The sequence below is a fragment of the Somniosus microcephalus genome, chromosome 19 (genome assembly GCF_052327205.1).
Source record: "Somniosus microcephalus isolate GS21.2 chromosome 19, FLI_Smic_1.0, whole genome shotgun sequence".
NCBI lineage: Eukaryota > Metazoa > Chordata > Chondrichthyes > Squaliformes > Somniosidae > Somniosus > Somniosus microcephalus.
In genome coordinates, this window is record NC_141005.1 from 34,524,312 (window position 1) to 34,547,433 (window position 23,122).

At 42.2% G+C, this 23,122-nt stretch overlaps 1 protein-coding gene across 2 annotated transcripts in view; it reads right to left on the reverse strand.

The window, feature by feature from the left end:
- Positions 1 to 23,122, reverse strand: part of LOC147104304 (uncharacterized) — a 171,511-nt gene that overhangs the window by 128,398 nt on the left and 19,991 nt on the right. For both annotated transcript variants that reach the window (XM_085961522.1, XM_085961521.1), the window contains exon 7: positions 17,996 to 18,170. In XM_085961522.1, the coding sequence (XP_085817648.1) occupies positions 17,996 to 18,170 (175 nt within the window). The remainder of the gene's footprint in view (positions 1 to 17,995; positions 18,171 to 23,122) is intronic.

Here is a 23,122-nt window from a genome sequence, read left to right on the forward strand (position 1 = left end):
TTGAATGGACTGCAAACACCAGCTATAGATCCCAAATATAAGCACCTAGGAAAAAATGGCTAAATAAATGAAATTGCAGCATCACTTGCCCTTCATTACAGAAAAGGCCCATTTCCTTGGTACAAATTTTTCTTACGCTTTGCTTTATCACATACGAATCTAAAACTTTATGTTGAGAGCTTTGGAGTGCTACAATTTCAAATATTTCTGCTTTTGGCTCTAGGACTAAAAGTGGCACATATTGGAAAGATGTTACTTGAAATGCATCGATGCAAATTAATTGGGGGGAAAATATTAGATCTCTGCAATACTGTATATATTCTCTCTCCACCTTTAGGTTTCCCCCCCATGCCATATGCCGTTCTATGGCCAAGTCAGCCAACCCCCAGCCATATGTTAGATGGTACACAAGTGTAGCACGGATTTCCTTACCCTTGGAGCTTCTGTTTATCACTCTGCCTCTCAAGAGCTCAGTGCCTTCACTAGATGTATCCCCAGGCAGCCTGGCTGAAATCAGCACCTGGGATATTTAAACCTACCACTAAATGAGCTTTTCAACTATTAAAACACATTCCTTTGATAGAACATTAGGAAGAAGAATTTATCAGATTTCTAACAATGAATAGGATCGAGTGAACCTTAGATTAAAAATATGCTTAATTGAAATTATTTTGGAATTAAACTTCTTGCGTGCTAGTTTAAAGACTTTATATTCAAATGGTAACTCGGTCGTCAAACCGTGAAGACAAATATTGCATTCATGAAAAAAAATCAATGTCAATTTACAAAGGATATCAAGGCAACACTCACTGAAAAATGGAAAACATTTTTTGGAACAGTTCACTCAAAGGATCTTCATAATTTTATTTTATGCAGCTTAAAATATACACTTTAAAAGCAATGAGGCAGCTAATATATTCTGATAATAATTGTACACATTTACACATTGTTGCATTTCTGCTATTTTCTGCAAATATAAAAAAGGACCAAACTTGGTTACACAATCATAAATCTGAACAGATCAAATTGTAGTTGAAGTTCGTGCAGGTTGAGCGTCCCAAATCCAGAGTTCCAGAAACCGGACGATTGGTGGCAGGGGTCCGGAATCTGTAAAATGTTCCGGAATCCGGACACCGAAGGAGGCTTACCAAAAACCGACTAGTCCCCATCCACCACCACCCTCCTCCGCCTGGCTGAACTTGTTCTCACATTGAACAACTTCTCCTTTGACTCCACTCATTTCCTCCAAATCAAAAGGTGTTGCTATGGGTACCTGCATGGGTCCTAGCTATGCCTGCCTTTTCGTGGGATATGTGGAACACTCTTTGTTCCAGTCCTACTCGGGTCCCCTCCCTTACCTCTTTTTCCGGTACATTGATGACTGTATCGGTGCCGTTTCCTGCTCTCGCCCTGAACTAGACAAATTAATTCACTTTGCCTCCAATTTCCACCCTTCCCTCACCTTCACATGGTCCATCTCCAACTCTTCCCTTCCTCGACTTCGCCGTCTCCATCTCTGGAGATAGGTTATTGACCAACAATCACTACAAGCCCACTGACTCCCACAGCTACCTGGACTACACTTCCTCCCACCCCGCCTTCTGAAAGGATATTCCATTCTCCCAGTTTCTCCGTCTCCGCCGCATCTGCTCCGACGATGCCACCTTCCACACCAGTGCTTCCGACATGTCTTCCTTTTTCCTCAACCAAGGATTCCCCTCTACCGTGTCCGTTCTATCTCCCGCACTTCTGCCCTCGTCCCTGCCCCTCCCTCCTGGAACCACGATAGGGTTCCCCTTGTCCTCACCTTTCACCCCACCAGCCTCCACATTCAACGGATCATCCTCCGCCATTTCTGCCACCTCCAACGTGATCCCACCACCAAACGCATCTTCCCCTCCCCTCCCCTTTCAGCATTCCAGAGGGACCGCTCCCTCCGAGACACCCTAGTCCACTCCTCTATCACCCCCAGCACCCCTTCCCCTTCGCCCGGCACCTTCCCGTGCAAGTGCAGGAGATGCAACACCTGCCCCTATACCTCCCCCCTTCCCACTGTCCAGGGCCCCAAACACCCCTTCCAGGTGAAACAGCAATTTACTTATACTTCGTGCAATCTGGTATACTGCATTCGCTGCTCACAATGTGGTCTCCTCTACATTGAGGAGACCAAACGCAGATTGGGTGACCGCTTTGCGGAACACCTCCGTTCAGTCCGTAAGGGTGACCCCGAGCTTCCGGTCGCCTGTCATTTTAATTCACCGCCCCATTCCCACTCAGACCTCACCATACTCGAGCTCTTGCATTGTTCCATGGAAACCCAGCGTAAGCTCGAGGTACAGCACCTCCTCTTCCAATTAGGCACTTTACAGCCTTCCGGACTCAATATCGAGTTCAACAATTTCGGATCATAACCTTGGCCCCTATTACATTTTTACTTATATTTTTTATCCACACTTGGTTTGTGTCTTTTCTCTTTTTTTTCCCTCCCCCTTTTTCTCTCTCCCACATGGCAGCGGTCTCCCATTCTACCAGCACATTTCACACCTAATCTAGAGCTGTCTTTTGTCTCCACTAGTCCTATCACAATCTCGTCTGGTTTTGAATACCTCTTAATGTCTCTTCACTTCTCTTTTGTTCTCTCCCAGCCCCCAAACTGGCCTCTTAATCTGTTTCATTTCCTGTGCTTTTTCAGTCTTGACAAAGGGTTTTGACCTGAAACGTTGACTCTAATTTCTCTCCACGGATGTTGCCTGGCCTGCTGAGTTTTTCCAGCATTTTCTGTTGTTATTACCAAAAACCGGAACCTGGGCCCAGGCATTTCTGGACTCGGCACGTGTTAATGATGTCCGAAGTCCGGAAATATCTCAACCTGGGCTCAGGCGTTTCCGGACTTCGGACATCAGAAACACGTTCCGAAGTCCCGAAAACCAGCTTGGCCTCGGTCCCGAGGTTGCCGGATTCGGGACGTTCTACCTGTATTCATAAAATGGAATTTTAACTTGCCCCAAAAATTAATTGGAGATGGCCTATCTTGTTTTTATCACTTTTCTCTCTACAGAAGACTGGAGCTGAAACTTTGAAAGTAATTTTCAGCTTTGAATAAACCGGTTTTCAAATCAAGAATATGATTAAAAATAACCTCCTAATTGATTTAATTAAATTATTTAAAGATAATACTATTGAAAATATCTTATCCTACCCATGAGCCAACATTATACTTATCCATAAGTGAAAAACTAAATTAAAAAGTGATTATAGGGACAAACAACAAAGTAAATTCCTAGCAAGCTTAGCAAGTTAATGCCATGAATAGATTGGGCTGCTATTTGTATGGTTTGCATGCACGGTAGAAGTATAAAAGAATGGAAACAGGGGTATTGGAGGAGAATGCAAAGAAATAGAGGCTCCTTTTTGTTGTAGCTAAATAGTGTTATTGCCAATGGAGTTACAGACCAATTACTCAAAAAAATACTGCTTCCAACATGGAGTAGGAGCTGCTTGTTCGGATGAAAAATTACAGATTTGACAAATAAAACAAAGATGAGCTTTTACTTTACACACTATAATCAAGGCTTTAGTAATATATATGAGGTTTTTTTTTGACTTTCCTGTTAATCTTAGCCACAGTCATTTAAATGCCACTGTCTTAAAGATTATACATTCTAATGATTTAGTATAAATTTAGAACCATTGCTATTCACTTAGATTTAAACAAATACATTATGTTTTAACTGAAGTAGTATAAAATGCTCATGTACCAACATGCCTCCTATATTACAAAGTGACAGCTATAGCTTCACACTCATGTTCCCCAATAAAGTACACATTAGGCACTCAGAGGTGAGCTGCTTCCCCAAAAGGGAGTGAACATGGAAAGCCCACAGCGCTGGTTACAGAGCAGCACTGACTGAGGCTGTGGCCACCTGCCCTCAACCTAGGTTACTTCCGTTATAACTATTAAGATTATTAGCTGGACCTGAAATAGGCAGAATGAAAAAAAGACTTGCATTTATATAGAGCTTTTCCATGCGTTGCATATATGGTTTCTTTGCTATTGAGGTTGTTAAACTTCTGTTGCAAAGTCCCACTCCTGTGCTGGCTGCCTTTGAAGTGCTTTTACTGACATTTTCTTCATTTTTTAATATGTGCTACATCAGATACTATGCGGGGGAAGAGTCAAGATAGCCAAGCTTGACAAGGCTTAACAAAGATAAATGGTCGCTACATTACACATATACTGTGCCCAGTTGGTCATCAATGACAAAACAAAGTACTATTGAAAGATATGTGTTAAAGTACAGACATCTGGATTAGATCTTCACTGGAAAAGGATCTGCTGGCTCAAAGTTGCTGTCAAACATAGCACTCGTCTTCAGGAGTGACATAAAACATGCTACCTTATCAAAATTAATTGGTTATAATTAAAAAGATCCACCCATAAGAGGTCTGTATTTTTCCTCCAATATCCTTCTGGTTTACAATTAAAACAGATAGATGCTTTTCACTTTTAACTTGTAGACTGATATGTAAAATACCCAGTTAAAATATAAAATTCTTGAAAAATTTTAAGTATTTCAAAAAGTGCCCAGGACCATCACCACAAATATACACGGTTATTCTGTAAAGCATTCATGTTTATTTCCTTAAATCTGACAATTTTGCTTTGAAACATTTTCTAAACCATTCACCCTCAAATTTATAAATTCATCACGGGTCACCAAGTAAATGTTCCTGTTGTACACAGAAAGCCACCTCCATATCTACCCATTGTTGATTTTGATTAACTAAATAATTATAGCTGTAAATTGTTCACTGCTACAACTGTTTTATTCCTCTGGCCTGGGGACTCGGTGTATGTTTATAGTTAGGCATCTTGAGTTGATATCACAATATACTTTGTTCGGACTAGTTAGATCGCCTGAATGCAAGGAATATTATATAGGTTGTTTAAAGTTGCAATAGTAAATAGACTTTTATGAAGTCTGTTAAGTAATATTTCTCCCCCCGGCACAAAACAACTTAAAAGATTAGGAGATGAGCCACAGTATTAAGGACACACTCTGAACTTTCCCGATGGTGATGCAGTGTTTTTGGAACACTAATTACAGCATATTATATAAAATCATAATCCAGAGTGTTTTAAAATAAGTATACATTTTAAAGTAGGATCCAATTTCCTGACTAGAACAGAAAGTTAACAGGTAAGCATGCCCTCTAATCACCAGGATGTATATTCAGTAAATCAACACTTTCATTTTGTAGTGTCCGTGTGTAGATAAAGACACTGAAGACAGGAGTTGGTTCATAGGTATTTACTAAGCAAGTCTGGGGGGGGTTCCAAAGGATATACACAATACACAGGCTTATATAGCCCAAGTGGCAATTACCGGCATTACGCACACCTGGGGCTCTTAAAGGCACATACACCACAATTCCTCCCCTTCTAGCTAACTAGTACATCATATTTTAAGTAATTATTAATTTACATGTTATATGCAAAATAATATACATTGCTGTATTAATTAATTATAAGTTAAGTCTCTCAGGAGGCTTCCCGACTCGGTCCGGATAACGCCTCGGGGGTGTAGTAGTTTCTGGTGGTGTAGTAGGTTCTTCTGGCAAGGCTGATTCGGCTTGAAGGCCAGTGTCGGGTTCATCGGGTTCCAGTATCACCGGATCGGAGGTAGATATGGGTATCTCTACTTCATCGTTAGATGTATAGCGTGGTGGTGTAGGTTGTCCCTTTTCGGATGACTTGATGATTTGGTCAGCATGGCGCCTTATTATGCTTTCTCCGATGTCCACGGTATACGTCAGTGGTCCTAGTCGTGTGCAGATAGTTTCAGGCTGCCATTTCTCGGTACGGTAGTCCCGGGCCAAAACCGGTTGGCCTATCTGGAAGGGCCTAGTTGGCCTTTCATTCATGCCCTGAAACTGCCGGTTCTCCATGTCCCTTCGGATGTTGGGCTTGACCAAATCCAGCCGGCATCTTAGGTTTCTATTGTAGAACATCATGGCGGGAGTTTGGTTTGTAACCATATGTGTTGCATTCCTATATGCAAATAAGAAGTTATCCACCTTGTGCTGAAGTTTTATGTCTTCATTACCCATGGCCTTTATGGCCTTCTTAAAGGTCTGGACAAACCTTTCAGCCAATCCATTGGTGGCGGGATGGTATGGGGCGGACGTGTAGTGCTTTACCCCATTGTTCTTTAAGAACTTTCTGAATTCTTCGGACACAAATTGCGGTCCATTATCAGAACAGATCTGTTCCGGCAGCCCATTCCTGGCAAATATGGTCCTTAATACTGTGATGGTTTTTTCCGTGGTGGTGGAGGACATCTTTATTACCTCCGGCCACTTGGAGTGTGCATCAACTGCGATTAAGAACATTGAGTCCATAAATGGACCAGCAAAGTCGATGTGCACCCTTTGCCAGGGAGATGAGGGCCACTCCCATGGATGCAGAGGGGCCTGTGGCGGAGCATTTTGGACCTTCTGGCATCCTAGGCAGCTCTTGGTCATGTCTTCGATGTCTCCATCGATACCTGGCCACCATACAAACGCCCTAGCTAGGTTCTTCATTTTCACTCCACCCAGATGCCCCTCGTGAAGCTCCTTTAGCACTTTATCCTGGAGTTTGGGTGGAATCACCACTCTGGATCCACACATCAAGGTTCCTCGGCACACTGACAGCTGTTTTCTTTGCGAGAATGCTGGCAACAGTGGTTCACCATGTGCTGGCCATCCCTTCATTGTTAAATCGTAGACCCGTGAGAGAGTAGGGTCATTTCTTGTTTCCCTTTCAATGGCAGAATTTGTCACCGGTAGACATTCCACTATGGTAGAGTGGAATATCTCTACTGGGTCTACTGTAGGTGCCTCTTCTATCGTTGGCAACGGCAGGCGCGATAAACCGTCAGCATTCCCATGCTGTTTTGACCCTTTGTATTCAATGTTGTATTGGTGTGCCCCTAGAAAAAGGGACCACCTCTGTAGTCTTTGTGCCGTCATAATGGGGACACCTTTCTTAGGGTTGAATATGGAGATGAGGGGTTGATGGTCAGTCAGTAAGGTAAATTTTTGTCCGTGTAGGTAATGGTTGAATTTCTTCACTCCCCATACCAGGCTGAGTGCTTCCCTGTCTATCTGGGAATAGTTACGCTCAGCTGAGTTCAATGAGCGTGACGCAAAAGCTATCGGCCGTTCCGAGCCATCAGGGAATCTATGGGACAATACCGCTCCTATGCCATAAGGGGATGCATCGCACGCCAGTCTGATTGGTAGTGATGGGTTGTAATGAGCCAAAACTTTCTCGGATGTGATTAAGTCTTTACATTTATGGAAGGCACGTTTACAGTCTTCGTTCCATTTCCAAATCACTCCTGTGTGTAGAAGATCATTAAGAGGGTGTAGAACAGTTGATAAGTTTGGCAAAAATTTATGATAGTACAGGTAGACTATCCTTTATCCGAAAACCTCGGGACCAGCCGAGTTTCGGATAAAGGAGAATTTCGGATTTCGGAAGGTGGATCGGCAGGGGTCCGCGGGGGGGGGGGGTCGGCGGGGGGTCGTGCGCACGACTTACGCTGACGCTCAGCGTAAGTCAGTCGGGGTCGGCGGGGGTCGGGGCCGGCGGGGTCCGCGGGGGGGTCGGCGGGGGGGATCGGCGGTTGTCGGGGCCGGCGGGGTCCGCGGGGGGGTCGGCGGTTGTCGGGGCCGGCGGGGGGGTCGGCGGTTGTCGGGGCTGGCGGGGTCGGCGGTTGTCGGGGCCGGCGGGGTCCGCGGGGGGGGTCGGCGGTTGTCGGGGCCGGCGGGGTCTGCGGGGGGGGGGGGGGGGGCGGGGGGTCGTGCGCACGACTTACCCTTTATCCAAACTTCCGAAACCGGAACCCTCTAAAAACCGAAGGTTTTTTCGTTCGTACGCACGACTTACGCTGAACGAAAAAACCTTCGGTTTTTAGAGGGTTTCGGTTTTCGGAAGTCCGGATAAAGGGTAGTCTACCTGTAATTTATTAATCCCAGGAATGACCTCAATTGTGAAACATTTTCAGGTGCTGGGGCTTTTATAACTGCTTCAATTTTTTCAGGTGACTTATGCAACCCTTCCTTATTAATTATGTGGCCACAATATGATATCTGATTTTGGAAAAATTCGCACTTGGGGCGATTTGCTCGTAGTACCCGTTCTTTCAGCCTAGTGAGCACCTGCTCCAAATTGGCAAGGTGCTCGTTGTCGTTTTCTCCTGTTACAAGGATGTCGTCCAGGTAGCACTGAGTCCCCGGAATCCCTTGCAGGACTTGCTCCATAGCTCTTTGCCAGATAGCTGGAGCTGATGCTACTCCAAAAACCAGTCGATTGTACTGGTACAGGCCTTTGTGTGTGTTTATTGTGAGATACTTTTTAGAGGTCTCCTCAACCTCCATCTGTAGATATGCCTGTGCCAAGTCAATTTTTGTGAAACGTTTTCCTCCGGATAGTGAGGCGAAAATATCTTCTATCCTCGGAAGAGGATACTGTACCGTGTGAAGGACCGGGTTTACAGTCACCTTGAAGTCCCCACAGATGCGAATTTTTCTCTGTTCCTCAGAGTTATTTTTCAATGCTTTTTTCATGACTGGAACGATGGGTGTTGCCCATTCGCTCCAATCTATTTTGGATAATACTCCTGCCTTTTCCAAATTCTCCAGCTCTGCCTCGACTGCCGGACGTATTGCGTATGGCACCGGTCTTGCCTTAAAAAATTTTGGAATTGCTGCATCTTCTACTTTTATTGAGGCGGTGATGCCTTTCAAGGTTCCTAGTTTCTCTTGAAACACTTCTTTGGCGTTGGCCAAGATGTCTTTTAATCGTTCAGGTATGATGTCATCATTGTTTTTTTCCTTACTGGTCACCGTCAGTGCCTGAATGGAGTGCCAGTCTAAACGTATCTTCCTTATCCATTCACGTCCCAACAACGGTGGACCACCATCTTGTAGAATGTATAAATACAACTTTTGTATTTCTTTGCCGTTGTATACCACAGGCACCTTTATTTTTCCTTTGGGGTATACTTTCTGCCCCGTATATGTTTTTAAGATAATGGATGTGTCTTTTAGAGGTATATGCGAAAATAGCCTCTCGTAATCTCGTCGATTTATTACGGTTAGAGCTGATCCTGTATCTAGCTCCATTTTAACTGGGGACCCTGCTATTATGAGGGTAACCCAAATGGTCTGGTAATCTTCATTGGCCATTACATTATGTAATTTGAGAGAGCTTAGTCTCTTGTTCCCGGAGTCGCTATCGCTCTTCTGGTCTTTGGAGCTACTGTCCGTCATCATTTGTACCTTTCTGTGCTTTTCCTTATTGATTCTTTTCCCGTTAGTGGATTTTTTATTTTCAGATCGGCATACACGTGGAATGTGTCCCATCTTTCCGCATTGCCTGCATGCTTTTTCTTTGAACCAGCAATCCCTCTGGTCATGGTTGGATCTGCCGCAGCGATAACATCTCTTGAAACCCCGTGTCATTTCATGGGTGCCGAAGTCCTGTGGCCTTTGCTGTATCTTTGCCGCTCCTATTGCACTGAAAGCCTTGTCCAGTGTTAAATCTTTTCCAGAAGATACCTTTTTTTGTGTTTCTACACTTAGGGGATCGCAGATGAATTTGTCTTGCAGAGAATCTGCCAGTCCTGCCTCGAATTGGCAGTGTAGGGTATCGACAATCTCCTCAAAATTCTTGTCCATCGGTTCGGCTGGAGTGATTAAGTTGCGTAACAGCTTGTATGTTTCTGCACCCATTAGATCCAGAAGCACTGAAGCTTTTTTTTCATCTTCTATTCCATTTGCGGTGCAAAACACCTCCACTCTTTCTACATATGTGGTCCAATCCTCTATCTTGTTATCAAAAACATCAATATTGCCAAAGTTAGGCTCTGTTTTGTTATCAAAAGCATCAATATTGCCAGACTTAGGCATTTCAAAAAAAAAATATGGCGCTTCCCGCGCTTTCCCGATAACAACGCTGTTTTACTGTGGTTTCCGTTTATTCACTGTTGGAGATTCGTTTCCGACGGAGGTCTAAACGCTGACCTGCTTGCCGCGCCGGCCGTCTCCCGAGTGCACCCTCCCAGTCCGTTATTGCTTGCCTCCGATTTCGCTGCCTGTCTCAGCTGTAGAGCCCGCCGCTGGAGCCCCAGCCTGACACCCAGGAAGGATTAGCGCAGTACCTGCCACCAGCTTGGCCAGCTGGTGAAACCACAGTTTTTATTACTTCCTTGAGTCTTCTGGACACTGGAGGAATCGATGTCCTTGAGGTGCTGCCGAATTGCAGGCAAGTCCGTTTCCACTTCGTCGCCACTGTAGTGTCCGTGTGTAGATAAAGACACTGAAGACAGGAGTTGGTTCATAGGTATTTACTAAGCAAGTCTGGGGGGGGGGTTCTAAAGGATATACACAATACACAGGCTTATATATAGCCCAAGTGGCAATTACCGGCATTACGCACACCTGGGGCTCTTAAAGGCACATACACCACAATTGCTCTTAAAGGCACATACACCACAATTTTCTAAAGACTTTCAGCTCTTGAAGTATGCATACTACACTTCGTTACACTTTCAAAACAAAACTTCTCAATTTCTTGTTAAAAAAAATTCAAGAAAGGCAAAGAACTGAAGAAAAGTTCATATTGTTCAAGAAAAAAATTAAAGCAATTAATATCAAATAACTCATTTGAGAGAAAAAATAGTATAACACTTAAAAACATGCATCATTTTGGTGGAAACAAAATTTTTACCTCTTGATCGCAGAATGTACATTAGATCATTTTTGAAACAATAGTAATGTAGATTAGTTCACTCAGAAGATTTCAAATGTTTTCTGAGTGCCTCATCCCACTGCTGGTGTGACTAACTTGATTTTGGTTTTACATCTGGTTCATTTTATTGGAAAAAGTAAAACAAATTAGAAAGAAGGCTCGTAATTTAATAGCAACAATGAACTCTAAAGCTTGCATACTTTGGGGGGCTCTACCATGCCAGCTTTGTTTTAACACTTGGCTTTGCCTCATTCCAAAACAATCTAGTTTGGTCAGTGTGATGTATGCGTGCCTTATCATTCATTATAGCTTAAATACATTAAGCTTGTAATTTGTGTCTGGCATCAAGCCTTTGTTCCTCGTCAATCATTTTAATTACAAACACGGTCATAGTCTACAAGCTCCTCCACGTAATCAGTTAATAAACTATGGCTGGGAGTGTGTCAGAAACTGTATCTGAGCATTTTAAGTAGTCATCAGAAACCTATTGTTTTGCACTCTTTTTAAAAAAAAATGATGGGTGGAAGTGTATTTAAAACAAACCTAGTTTTGGAATTCACATTTTACATGAAGCCTGCCTAGCTTTCACTATACCAATACATTCTGCAGCTTGATCACCACAATCAAATGTTGTTCTGGTTTGCAGCTCAAGGATTCTCAGTCCAGTGTTGCCCTACACATGTCCATCTTCTGTAAAGTTTCATCATGCGGTTTTGCATAATGCAACAGGAAGAAAATTATACAAAAGATGAAACTTACACTATTCCCACAATTGTCAATATCCTGTGGATCTACAGCTTCTTCGTAACTCTAGCATACTCAGCAAATTATATTAAATTAATTATATGAATTTATATGAATTTGTAAATGTATAAGTGTTCTCTGATTGCTTTCTGGAAATTGAAATATACAAAATCAACTTCTATTCACTGGCAACAAACCTGACTACATATTCTACTTACGGAATATATCTTTCTAATTATTGATAAAGCTAAGGAAACAGCAAAGGCCCACAGTCTAAGATACCACAGTTGGAGAGAATATATGAATCAAGAAATATCTGATTAACTACTAGGATGATCTCCCATGGTGTTGGTCATGGGTAGTCTCAGGTCTAACAGTTGTGATGTTTAGCTGTTAACCTGGCCTGTCCCTTTAAGACCACAACCCAGGTACTCCGCGTGGAGTAGTGGTGCAAATAGGTACTGAGGTTAACAGTTGATAGTAAGAGATGTTTGCAGACCACTAGGTGTTTGTAAATTTCTAGTGTCACAAAAATCCTCAAACTTAACCCCACCAATAGAAATTAACTTGCAATTGGCTTCAGCATGAACTGGTTGCTTAAAAAAAAGGAATTTTGACAGTGTGAAGTGCAAGATCGACAGTGTGATGGATGCTTAAAACTTTAACATAAAATGGGAGGGATATTGGCCCTGAAATTGCAGTGTCTTCGACGGCATACTCAGAGTGCGCCGTCGTATTCCCTCTGTAAGGCCCCGGAAGTTTTGGATTTCTGCATGCGCATGCGTGAAATCTGGAACTTGTGATCTGTCAAGATACGCCTTGACAGATCATCCGAACCGACTGAAAAATTAGCATCATTGGCGCAGAGTCGGGCTATTTGCCAAACAACTACCCATGCAACTCTTACGGCTGATAAAAGCAGGCTTGGGCCTGCTTTCATCAGCGTAAGGGTTCAAAGCGTCCTGGTGAATCGAATAACTAGGGCTGTAGATAGGGCTTTAAACTAAAAAAAAAGGGGGGTAGGGGTCAGGTGAGGCGAAATTTAGAAATCTAAAGAGAAAGGTCAAGGCAATAGAGCAGTGTCGCAATTTAGGTAAAAATAAGCAGAGTGTGACAGGAAGGGACAGAGAGTTTAACGGTAACAGCGCAGCAGAGAATAAGGTTAAAGCAGGAAATAAATGGTAAAAAAATTTAAATTAAAGGCTCTTTATCTGAATGCACAAAGCATTCGTAACAAGATAGACGAACTAGTGGCACAAAGAGATAAATGGGTTTAATCTAATAGCCATTACAGAGACATGGTTGCAAGGTGGCCAAGGTTGGGAACTAAATGTTCTCGGGTACTTGACGTTTCAAAAAGACAGGCAGAATGGAAAATGAGGAGGAGTAGCCCTGATAATAAAGGATGATTTAAGGACAGTAGCAAGAAAGAATCTCGGCTCAGAAGATCAGGAAGTAGAATCAGTATGGGTGGAGATGAGGAATAAGGGGCAGAAAACACTAGTAGGAGTAGTATATAGGCCCCCTAACAGTAGCTATACCGTTGGACAGAATATTAATCAAGAAATAGTAGGAGCTTGCAACAAAGGTAATGCAATAATCTTGGGGGGGACTTTAATCTTCCTATAGACTGGACAAATCAAATTGGCAAAGGTAGTCTGGAGGACGAGTTCATGGAATGCATTCGGGACAGTTTCCTAGAATAATATGTCATGGAACCAACCAGGGAACAGGCTATTTTAGATCTTGTATGGTGTAATGAGACAGGGTTAATTAGCAATCTCATAGTAAAGGATCCTCTGGGGCAGAGTGATCATAATATGATAGAATTTCACCTTAAGTTTGAGGGTGACTTGCCCAAGTCTGAAACTAGAGTCTTAAACTTAAAAAAAGCCAATTACATAGGTATGAGGGGCGAGTTGGCTAAGGTAGATTGAAAAAATCAATTAAAAGGTATGGCGGTAGATAAGCAATGGCTAGCATTTAAAGAAATATTTCATAATTCTCAACAAAAATACATTCCATTGAGAAACAAAAACTCTATGGGAAAAGTGATCCAACCATGGCAAACTAACGTAGTTAAGGATAGCATTAGATTGAAAGAAGAAGCTTAGAATGTTGCAAAGAATAATAGTAAGCCTGAGGATTGGGAGAGTTTCAGAAACCAGCAAAGGTTGACCAAAGAATTGATAAAAAGGGAAAAAATAGAATGAGAGAAAACTAGCAAGAAATATAAAAACAGATTGTAAGAGCTTCTACAAGGATGTAAAAAGGAAGAGAGTAGCAAAAGTAAAGTTGGTCCCTTAGAGGCTGAGACAGGAGAAATTATTATGGGGAATAAGGAAATGGCAGAAACGTTAAACAAATATTTTGTATCTGTCTTCACAGTAGAAGACACAAAAAGCATACCAAAAATAGTAGGGAACCAAGGGTCTAATGAGGTTGAGGAACTTAACGTAATTAATATAAGTAGAGAAAAAGTACTAGAGAAACTAAAAAGCCAACAAATCCCCTGGATCTGACGGCCTACATCCTAGGGTTCTAAAAGAGGTGGCTGAAGAGATTGTGGATGCATTGGTTTTGATCTTCCAAAATTCACTAGATTCTAGAAAGATCCCAGCGGATTGGAAGGTCGCAAATGTAACACCACTATTCAAGAAAGAAGCACTTCCTCACAGCTTGTAGAAAATATCAGGGCATAAGGGAGAATTTCTACCCAAAATTCACAAAAATATGCCCGGAATTCAGAAATTTGAATGACGACCAAAATCTCCCATACCTACTAGGGGAAGAGAGAAATAGTGTAACCTTAGCGGCACACTATGTTACAGCTTGCCATAAACAGAGGGACAACCACTAAATATAAGAAAAGAGTATATACAAATTATATGAATGTATATTTATACACTCAGGGATATATCTGTTTATACACTGTATGGATAGATCTGTATTTATGTGTTCAACCATGAATGTTTTTCGATGCTTTGGCAACATAAGATGTACCTTGTCATGCCAATAAAGCGATTTGAATTGAATTGAATTGAAGGGAGAAAAAACACAGGGAACAACAGGCCAGTTAGCCTGACATCAGTTGTCGGGAAAATGCTGGAATCAATTGTTAAGGAAGTGGTATCAGGGCACTTAGAAAATCATAATATGATTAGGCAGAATCAACATGGTTTTATTAAAGGGAAATCGTGTTTGACAAATTTATTAGAGTTTTTTGAGGATGTCACTTGCAGGGTAGATAGAGGGGAACCAGTGAATGTAATATATTCGGATTTCCAAAAGGCATTCGATAAAGTGCCACATAAAAGGTTATGGGGGTAATATAGCAGCACGGAGAGAGGATTGGTTAACGGACAGAAAACAGAGAGTAGGGATAAACGGATCTTTTTCAGGTTTGCAGGCCAGTGGGGTGCCACAAGGATCAGTGTTGGGGCCTCAGCTATTTACAATTTATATTAATGGCTTGGATGAAGGGACCGAGTGTAATGTATTCAAGTTTGCTGATGGTACAAAGCTAGGTGGGACAGTAAGCTGCAAGAACAGAGTCTGCAAAGGGATATAGATAGACTAAGTGAGTGGGCAGTAAGGTGGCAGATGGAGTATAATGTAGGGAAATGTGAGGTTATTCACTTTGGTAGGAAGAATAGAAAAACAGAATATTTTTTTAAATACTGAGAAACTTTCAAATGTTGGTGTTCAGAGAGATTTGGGTGTCGTCGTGCAAGAAACACAGAAAGCTAGCATGCAGGTACAGCAAGCAATAAAGAAGGCAACTGGCATGTTGGCCTTTATTGCAAGGGGATTAGAGTACAAGAGTAAGGAAGTCTTGCTACAATTGTACAGGGCCTTGGTGGGACCACACCTGGAGTGCTGTGCACAGTTTTGGTCTCCTTATCTAAGGAAGGATATACTTGCCTTGGAGGCGGTGCAACGAAGGTTCACTAGATTGCTTGTGGGATGAGAGGGCTGTCCTATGATGAGAGATTGTGTGGAATGGGCCTATACTCTCTGGAGTTTAGAAGAATGAGAGGTGATCTCATTGAAACATACTAGATTCTGAAGGGGTTTGACAGGGTAGATGCTGAGAGGTTGTTTCCCCTGGCTGGAGTGTCTAGAACTAGGGGGCAGTGTCTCAGGATAAGGGGTAGGCCATTTAAGACCGAGATGAGGAGGAATTTCTTCACTAAGAGGGTTATAAATCTTTGGAATTCTCTGCCCCAGGGGGCTGTGAATGCTGAGCCTTTGAGTATATCCAAGGCGGAGATAGATAGTTTTTTGGACTCTAGGGGAATCAAGGGATATGGAGATCGGGCGGAAAAGTGGAGTTGAGGTTGATGATCAGCCATGATCTTATTGAATGGCGGAGCAGGCTTGAGGGACCGTATGGCCTACTCCTGCTCTTTTTTATGTTCTTAAATAAAACATTTAAAAAATCCAAAATTATGCACATACACTTTAAACGAGTTTATGCAAATATTGGCCTAGATTAAGATGTTTAAAATTCTTTATCAAAAAAATTAAATTTTTTATTGAGGTTGGTGCAATGAAGGGACTTATGAATAAAATTGCAATTCAGTCCATTTATATTTATTAGAATTCTGTATATTGTATAATTATTTGGGAATTCCATTGCATATCATTAGGGAATTCCCTTCGTAAACGATTGCAGTGGAACCCTCTCCTTTGTGATTGGAGGACCAGGCCCACGTGATCCCAAGGATGCTTCCGAACCGCCTGCGTCCCTGGGATCCGTGGACTTTGATGCTGACGTCCGTCTGGAGACCCGAGACCAGAAGTCTCTGCAGCCTGGGCGCCTGGAGGTAAATTCATAAATGTTTTGTGGAGGATCGCCTCCGACTGCAATTTCTAGGCCATTAAATATAAAGGCAATTTTCTCATTACTGTATAAACTGATGAAAATTTCAATCATTGATTGGATCATTACTTACACAGCCATGATTGCATGGATATTTTACATGATTAAGTTCTTCCTATTTTTACCAAAAAAATGGTTTGTTGTCATAACACAACCAAACGTTTTTTTTTAAAGACTCAGGTTTAGTAGTTAAGCAACTGTATACTGTATTCGCTGCTCACGATGTGATCTCCTCTACATTGGGGAGACCAAACGCAGATTGGGTGACCGCTTTGGGGAACACCTCCGTTCAGTCCGTAAGGATGATCCCGGGCTTCCGGTCGCCTGTCATTTTAATTCACTGCCCCATTCCCACTCAGGCCTCACCATACTCGGGCTCTTGCATTGTTCCACGGAAGCTCAGCGTAAGCTCGAGGAACAGCACCTCATCTTCCGATTAGGCACTTTACAGCCTTCCGGACTCAATATCGAGTTCAACAATTTCAGATCATAACCTCGGCCCCCATTACATTTTTACTTATATTTTTTATCCACACCTTTGTTTTGGCCCTCCCCCGCCTTTTTTTCTCCCCCACATGGCAGCTGTCTCCCATTCTGCCAGCGCATTTCACACCTAATCTAGAGTCGTCTTTTGTCTCCACTAGTCCTATCACCATCTCGTCTTGTTTTGAATACCTCTTAATGTCTCTTCACTTCTCTTTTGTTCTCTCCCAGCCTGGCCTTTTGATCTGTTTCATTTCCTGTGCTTATTCAGTCTTGGCAAAGGGTTTCGACCTGAAACGTTGACTCTATTTCTCTCTCCACAGATGTTGCCTGGCCTGCTAAGTTTTTCCAGCATTTTCTGTTGTTATATCATACTTATTGGTTGAAAATATAAGCTGTCAAAGTTAGTGTTCTTCAGTGAGAAATTAACATGATACTGATTAACTAGGAAATTGAACCCATAATGGTTTACGATGTTTGTTTAAATAATCACTAAAGTATTTCACCGTCAAAAGCATCACACATCCTTACCACAAATTACAACAGTGCACAGAACACACTAAAACAACAGGAATACTGAAACTACTTTTTGCCAATAGCTCAGGCACCACAGTAGAAATTCAAATTCGAGGTGTGATTGACACTCAACCTCCGAGGGAGGTTATCTGCCTGGTGTGTGTCTCATGCTGCAGCATAAACAGCAACTGGGGAGAAGTCTGGAGCCCGGCCCATCGCACCCTCCATTCCTGAAAAAAGCTCAGTAGAGGGAGAAAGAAAGAATATCCAAGTTTCATCACAATGATGCAATTGGGATTCTTTCCATAATGTTTGCATCTGCATTCAACACAACATTAAGCTCTCAAAATGTGTTTCGGAACCAATTTTCAATTAAAGGAACAAGTTCAAGAATTCTGAGGAAGAAAAGTAATTCCCATTGAAATCTGTCATCACTTTTTTAATGATTACAGCTTAAATTCTAATGAGCTAGTCTAAAATCTTTTTCACAAGCCTCAACATTGAAAGCCTCTGTTTTATCACAATTATTACAAGACTTGTCATTCCCCAAGTCCATGGCACCACACCTGTTCTCATCGAAGAATGCGATTTCTTGCTTTAGAATGCTCCCAAAAAGCCTTTTACGCAGTCTGGCCACCAGCCTGTGTCCCGCGAGAACAAAAAAGTAGGCACGGATAAATGAACAAACAGCACCACCGACATAAATGCCAAAGAGGATAAGAATCATTCTGTCAAGATCCTCTGAAAGAAAAAACAGCAATCTTTCAAAATGAATTTTTAAAACAGAAGATTAGATTGACTTCATAGAACTATTTATTGAACAGTTTTAATAAGACTTTTAATCATTCTTTTGCTGATATTTTCAGTTCTCATTTACTATATAGAAAGTGGAGAGGGGGAGGAAATATTTGGCTGGTCGAGCAGGGGTAACCAACAATGTGGTTGTCCGGGCAGCCATTTAAGCACCCAAAATGATAAAGCTTTAATTTATAATGCTAAAGCGCACATGTATCCACAATGGAAATGTCTCAAATCCAGTCAAGAAAAATCCTCTGCAGCACATTTTAAATTCACATCACATAGTCCCACATCTACTCTCAGTTGTCCTAGGCAATAGGATTCCTTCCCGTTTGGACTGAATTTTTATCGGGTCTAAAAGCAGATATTGGCCCAGATTTTTCTGGAGTGGAGCATCTGGCAACGTGCCCTGTTAGTTAGACTTTAGCCCTCACCATTCAGCTTGAAAATCTTTGTGCCGCAAACTGCTAGAAGTGCGAGCTGATAACGGCACGGCGAGGTCAATGGGGCATCTAGGACCAACAGTCTATCTCCTTAACCAATGAGATCTAAGGATTGAGAAAGAAACAGGACCAACGGAGAAGGAGTGTCAAATCAGGTATAGAAAGAGAAATAAAGAGCGGGAAAGAAAGATTGGATTAACAGAGAGAAAAAAAGACATAGGAAACGGAAAAGCCATTTTTTAAAAAATCTCCAAGAACAATTTACTTCCTGCAGGAATGAGACGCCAAAGTTTCCATTGTTCCCTTTCTGGGACAGAGAGGTTGAGTGGCATGGCAGGAACATAAATCTCATCATTAAAAGGGTCGTTACGCCATTAAGTACCAGTCCTATCTTTCTGTGGAGAGTTTAATTTGTAATTAATGCACAAATGCAACAATTTCTTGAGACTCACGGGAAGGTTGACAGCGAGCTGCCATTTTTGCGAGACTAACGGTGGAGCAGCGCAAATCATCCAGCAATTTGTGGCGACTTGCAACTCATGGGGTATCGCTTCTTCGCCACAAATTGCTGGATGATTTACACACTAATAACAGCGTGCACATTAAACTCATCGCTATTTTGCCAGCAAATTCTGGCCCCATTAAACTGCTTTCATGGCCTCAACATATTACCGAAGAAAAAGATGAATCAGCTGTAAACAAGTCTAGGAATCAGTAAACTGATTTGTTGCAGTCAAAGATGCCCTCAGAAGTAATGCAAATATTTCAGTAATCATAAAAACTCTGCTACATGTTACAATGTATTTTTTGAAAAACCTTTCTAATTTCAGGATTTAAGACATTATTAGCACTACAATTAAGGAATCATCTGCGCTGACTGACTAATTTTTTTTTTTTTTAAAGCCTCCAAATATAAAATAGTTTAAAACAAAAACAAAAGAAATGTAGAAATCTTCAAATATTTGTTGTTGGAACTATTTTTTCCCCCTTCAGGTATTTTTCGCATTCCAATCAAAACATTAAAAAAAAAATTTTTTTATTTGTTTTTGGGATGTGGGTGACCCTAGCAAGGCCACTTTCATTGCCCATTCCTATTTGCCCCGAGGTGGGTAGTGGTGGGCCTTCTGCTTGAACCACTGTAGTACGATAGTATCCCTACAATGCTATTAGTTAGGGAATTGCAGGATATTGGCCCAGCAATGATGAAGGAATGGAATGTATGCCCATGTAAGTCTGCTATATGATTTTGGTGTGGGGAACTTGGAGGTGATGGTATTTCCATGATCTGGCTGCTCATGTCCTTTTTGGTGGTACAGTCCATTGGGTTAGGAGGTGCTACTGAAATTGTTTTGGTGAGTTGCATCCTATAGATAGTACGTACTGCAGCCATAGTGCGCCACCAGTGGAGAGGGTGGATACCAAATCCAGTGGCTCAGCAACAATCAAGTGAAATGCTCTGCCTAGATGGTGTTGACTTTCTTGAACGTTATTACGGCTGCACCCATCAAGGTGAGTGCAGAGTATTCCAAAACACTGCTAACCCGAGGCTTCTAGATGGTAAGAGGGGCTATGAGGGGTCAGGAGGTGAGCACCCGTCACACAGTACCCAGCCTCTGTCCTGCTCTTATAACTAGTTTGTTGATATGGCTGGTCCATGTGAGCTTCTCATCAAGCCTTTTCATGTTGGAAATGGTCATTGCCTAGTACCCATGTGACATCAATCTTCCCTGCCACTTATCAGCCCAAGCCTGGATGTTGTCCAGGTCCATCTGTAGGCTGGCATGGGCTACTCTCTTACTAGAGGAGTTGTAAATGGAATTGAATACTGGAAAGATTAAAGATTAGGAAGGTAAACATGTGGCTTCAGAGTTGGTGCAAGAAGGGACGATTCATATTCTTTGCGCACTGGAGCGATTTCGGGAAGAGGGGAAGCCTCTACCAAAAGGAAGGGTTTCACCAGAACCAAAACACCACTAGTGTCCTTGCGGAGAGGATGAATAGAACACTGGGGGAGGATTTAATTAGCAGAGCGTGGGAAAAGTCTAGATTTGAGATTAGAAAGGGACAGTAGCATTAAGAAAGCTACTGGAATAGCAGCTGAAGGCTTAGCAGAAATAGTGAGAAAAAAACCATCAGAGGAGAAAGGGAAAGAAGCAAGCTGTGAGATAAAAGAGTGTTGTCGAGGGATCAGGAATATTAAAAAATTAAATGAGAAAACTAGGAAAAAAAAGTTCAATATTCCAAAAAACAGGAGTCAGGATTGAGTGGTAGACAAGTGAACACACAAAGCATTCAAAACAAAATTGGCAAGTTATGACTATTAATAACTACAGTGATACAATACAGTAGCGATAACCGAGATATGACTTATGTTTCGACAGAACTAAGAACTTAATGACCCTCAGAATGGCCCTGCAAGTTCCGGGTTTCCGCAAGTGCTGTGCACACGTGAAAACCTGGAACTTGTGATCTGTCAAGTTTCTCCTGCATGCACCCCAAAAACACTTTCGCTGGCGCCGAGTTAAAGAAAGAAAGACTTGCATTTATATAGCGCCTTTCACGACCATCGGATGTCCCAAAGCACTTTGCAGCCAATGAGGTGCTTCCTGATGTGTAGTCACTGCTGTAATGTAGGAAACGCGGCAGCCAATTTGTGCACAGCAAGCTCCCACAAACAGCAATGAGATAATGACCAGATAATCTGTTTTTTAGTGATGTTGATCGAGTAATAAATATTGACCAGGACACCGGGGAGAACTCCCCTGCTCTTCTTCGAAATAGCACCATAGGATTTTTTACGCCCACCCGAGGGGGCTTTGGTTTAACATCTCATCCAAAAGGCTGCACCTCCGACAGTGCAGCACTCCCTCAGTACTGCACTGGAGTGTCATTTTTGTGCTCAAGTCTCCGGAGTGGGACTATGAACCCACAACCTTCTGACTCAGAGGCGAGAGTGCTACCAACTAAGCCACTGGCTATTTGCCCAACTGCTGCCTAGCGAATGCCCATGAAACGCTTATGCCTGGTAAAAGCAGGAAGGGTTAAAATAAATGCTAAATTAAAAATTTTTTTTTTTTATAAATGATTAAAACATACAAAAACATTTGAAATTAGTTCATGTAAATTTTGGGCCGGATTGAAGTGTTTATTATTTTTCAAAAAATTAAATTTTTATTTTAAGTGCTTAACCAAAGGGACAATTAATTTTAAACATAGCAATATTTATTTTTCTTAGCATTGTGTTTTATTTGGGGATTTCTCATAAGCTTCTGGGGATTCCATTCATAAATGGAATCCCCAGAAGCTTCTGAGAAATCCCCAAATAAAACACAATGCTAAGAAAAATAAATATTGCCATAAATATTCATAAATGGAATCCCCATAAGCTTATGAGGAATCCCCCTTTCCAACTGGTTGGCCTGGCCCACGTGATCCAGGCGCTTCCGAACCGCCTGCGTCCCTGGGCCTTTAGGCAGGCATACGCCTGGAGGCCCAGGACCCAAAGACTCCAAAGCTCCGGAGCCACCAGGTACTTTAGTATTTTTTTTTCAGGTCGGAGGCGTACTCCGGAGGTACTCCACCGACCGCAAATTTCGGCCCAATATTCCTGGTTATAACAGTTTCAAGAAAGATAGGGAGGAAAAATGGGAATGAGGTGGCAGCGTTAGCAAATGATTCTTTCACAGCACAGTCGTCTCAGGTGAGCCCACGGACAACACAGTATTATCTGAAAAAGGCAGCGCTCCAATTATGCTTTTTGGACTTTTACCGCAAATACTTTCCTTATACCCAGCACCAGAGACCACTCCAGTAAGCGAGCCCTCACTCTCTACAAACCTTCTTTGAGTCGTCAACATATATAGTGAATGAAAGAAATGCAGTGTATATGGCATCCATGGACTTTCCGAAACCTTTGACAAGGTACCACACAGGAGCCTATTCGAGAAGATTAATGGGTTATGGAATTAGGGGAAGCGTAACACGTTGAATTAAAAACTGGTTAGAAATTAGGAAACAGAATTAGGCTGTTGCCTGTTGTAAAGAAATATAAATACCAAGAAAGACATAAAGAAATTGGGCTGTTTTCATTAGAATAGAGGAGATGAAGGGCTCATTTGATATGAAGGGATAGGACAGAGTAGATGGAAATAGACTGTTTCCAATGATTGAGGGGTCTAAAATGAGGAGACATGGGTATGCAGGAGTGCGGGAAAGGCGGAGCGAGGCGAGAGCGGACCCTATTGTGATGGCGCCGATGAAGATGGCTGCCGTCCTTGCGGGCTCCGTGCGTACCAGGCAGCTAAGTGTCCTTTGCTGCTTGGTGCGCTCAGCTCGTTAAGAAAAAAGCATTTCACTGACTGGATTTCACTTGTTGTATTTGGTTATGTGACAAATAAAATTGAAATAAAGAAATAAGATTAAATGTAAAAACTTCAGGAGGGAGAGTAGGAG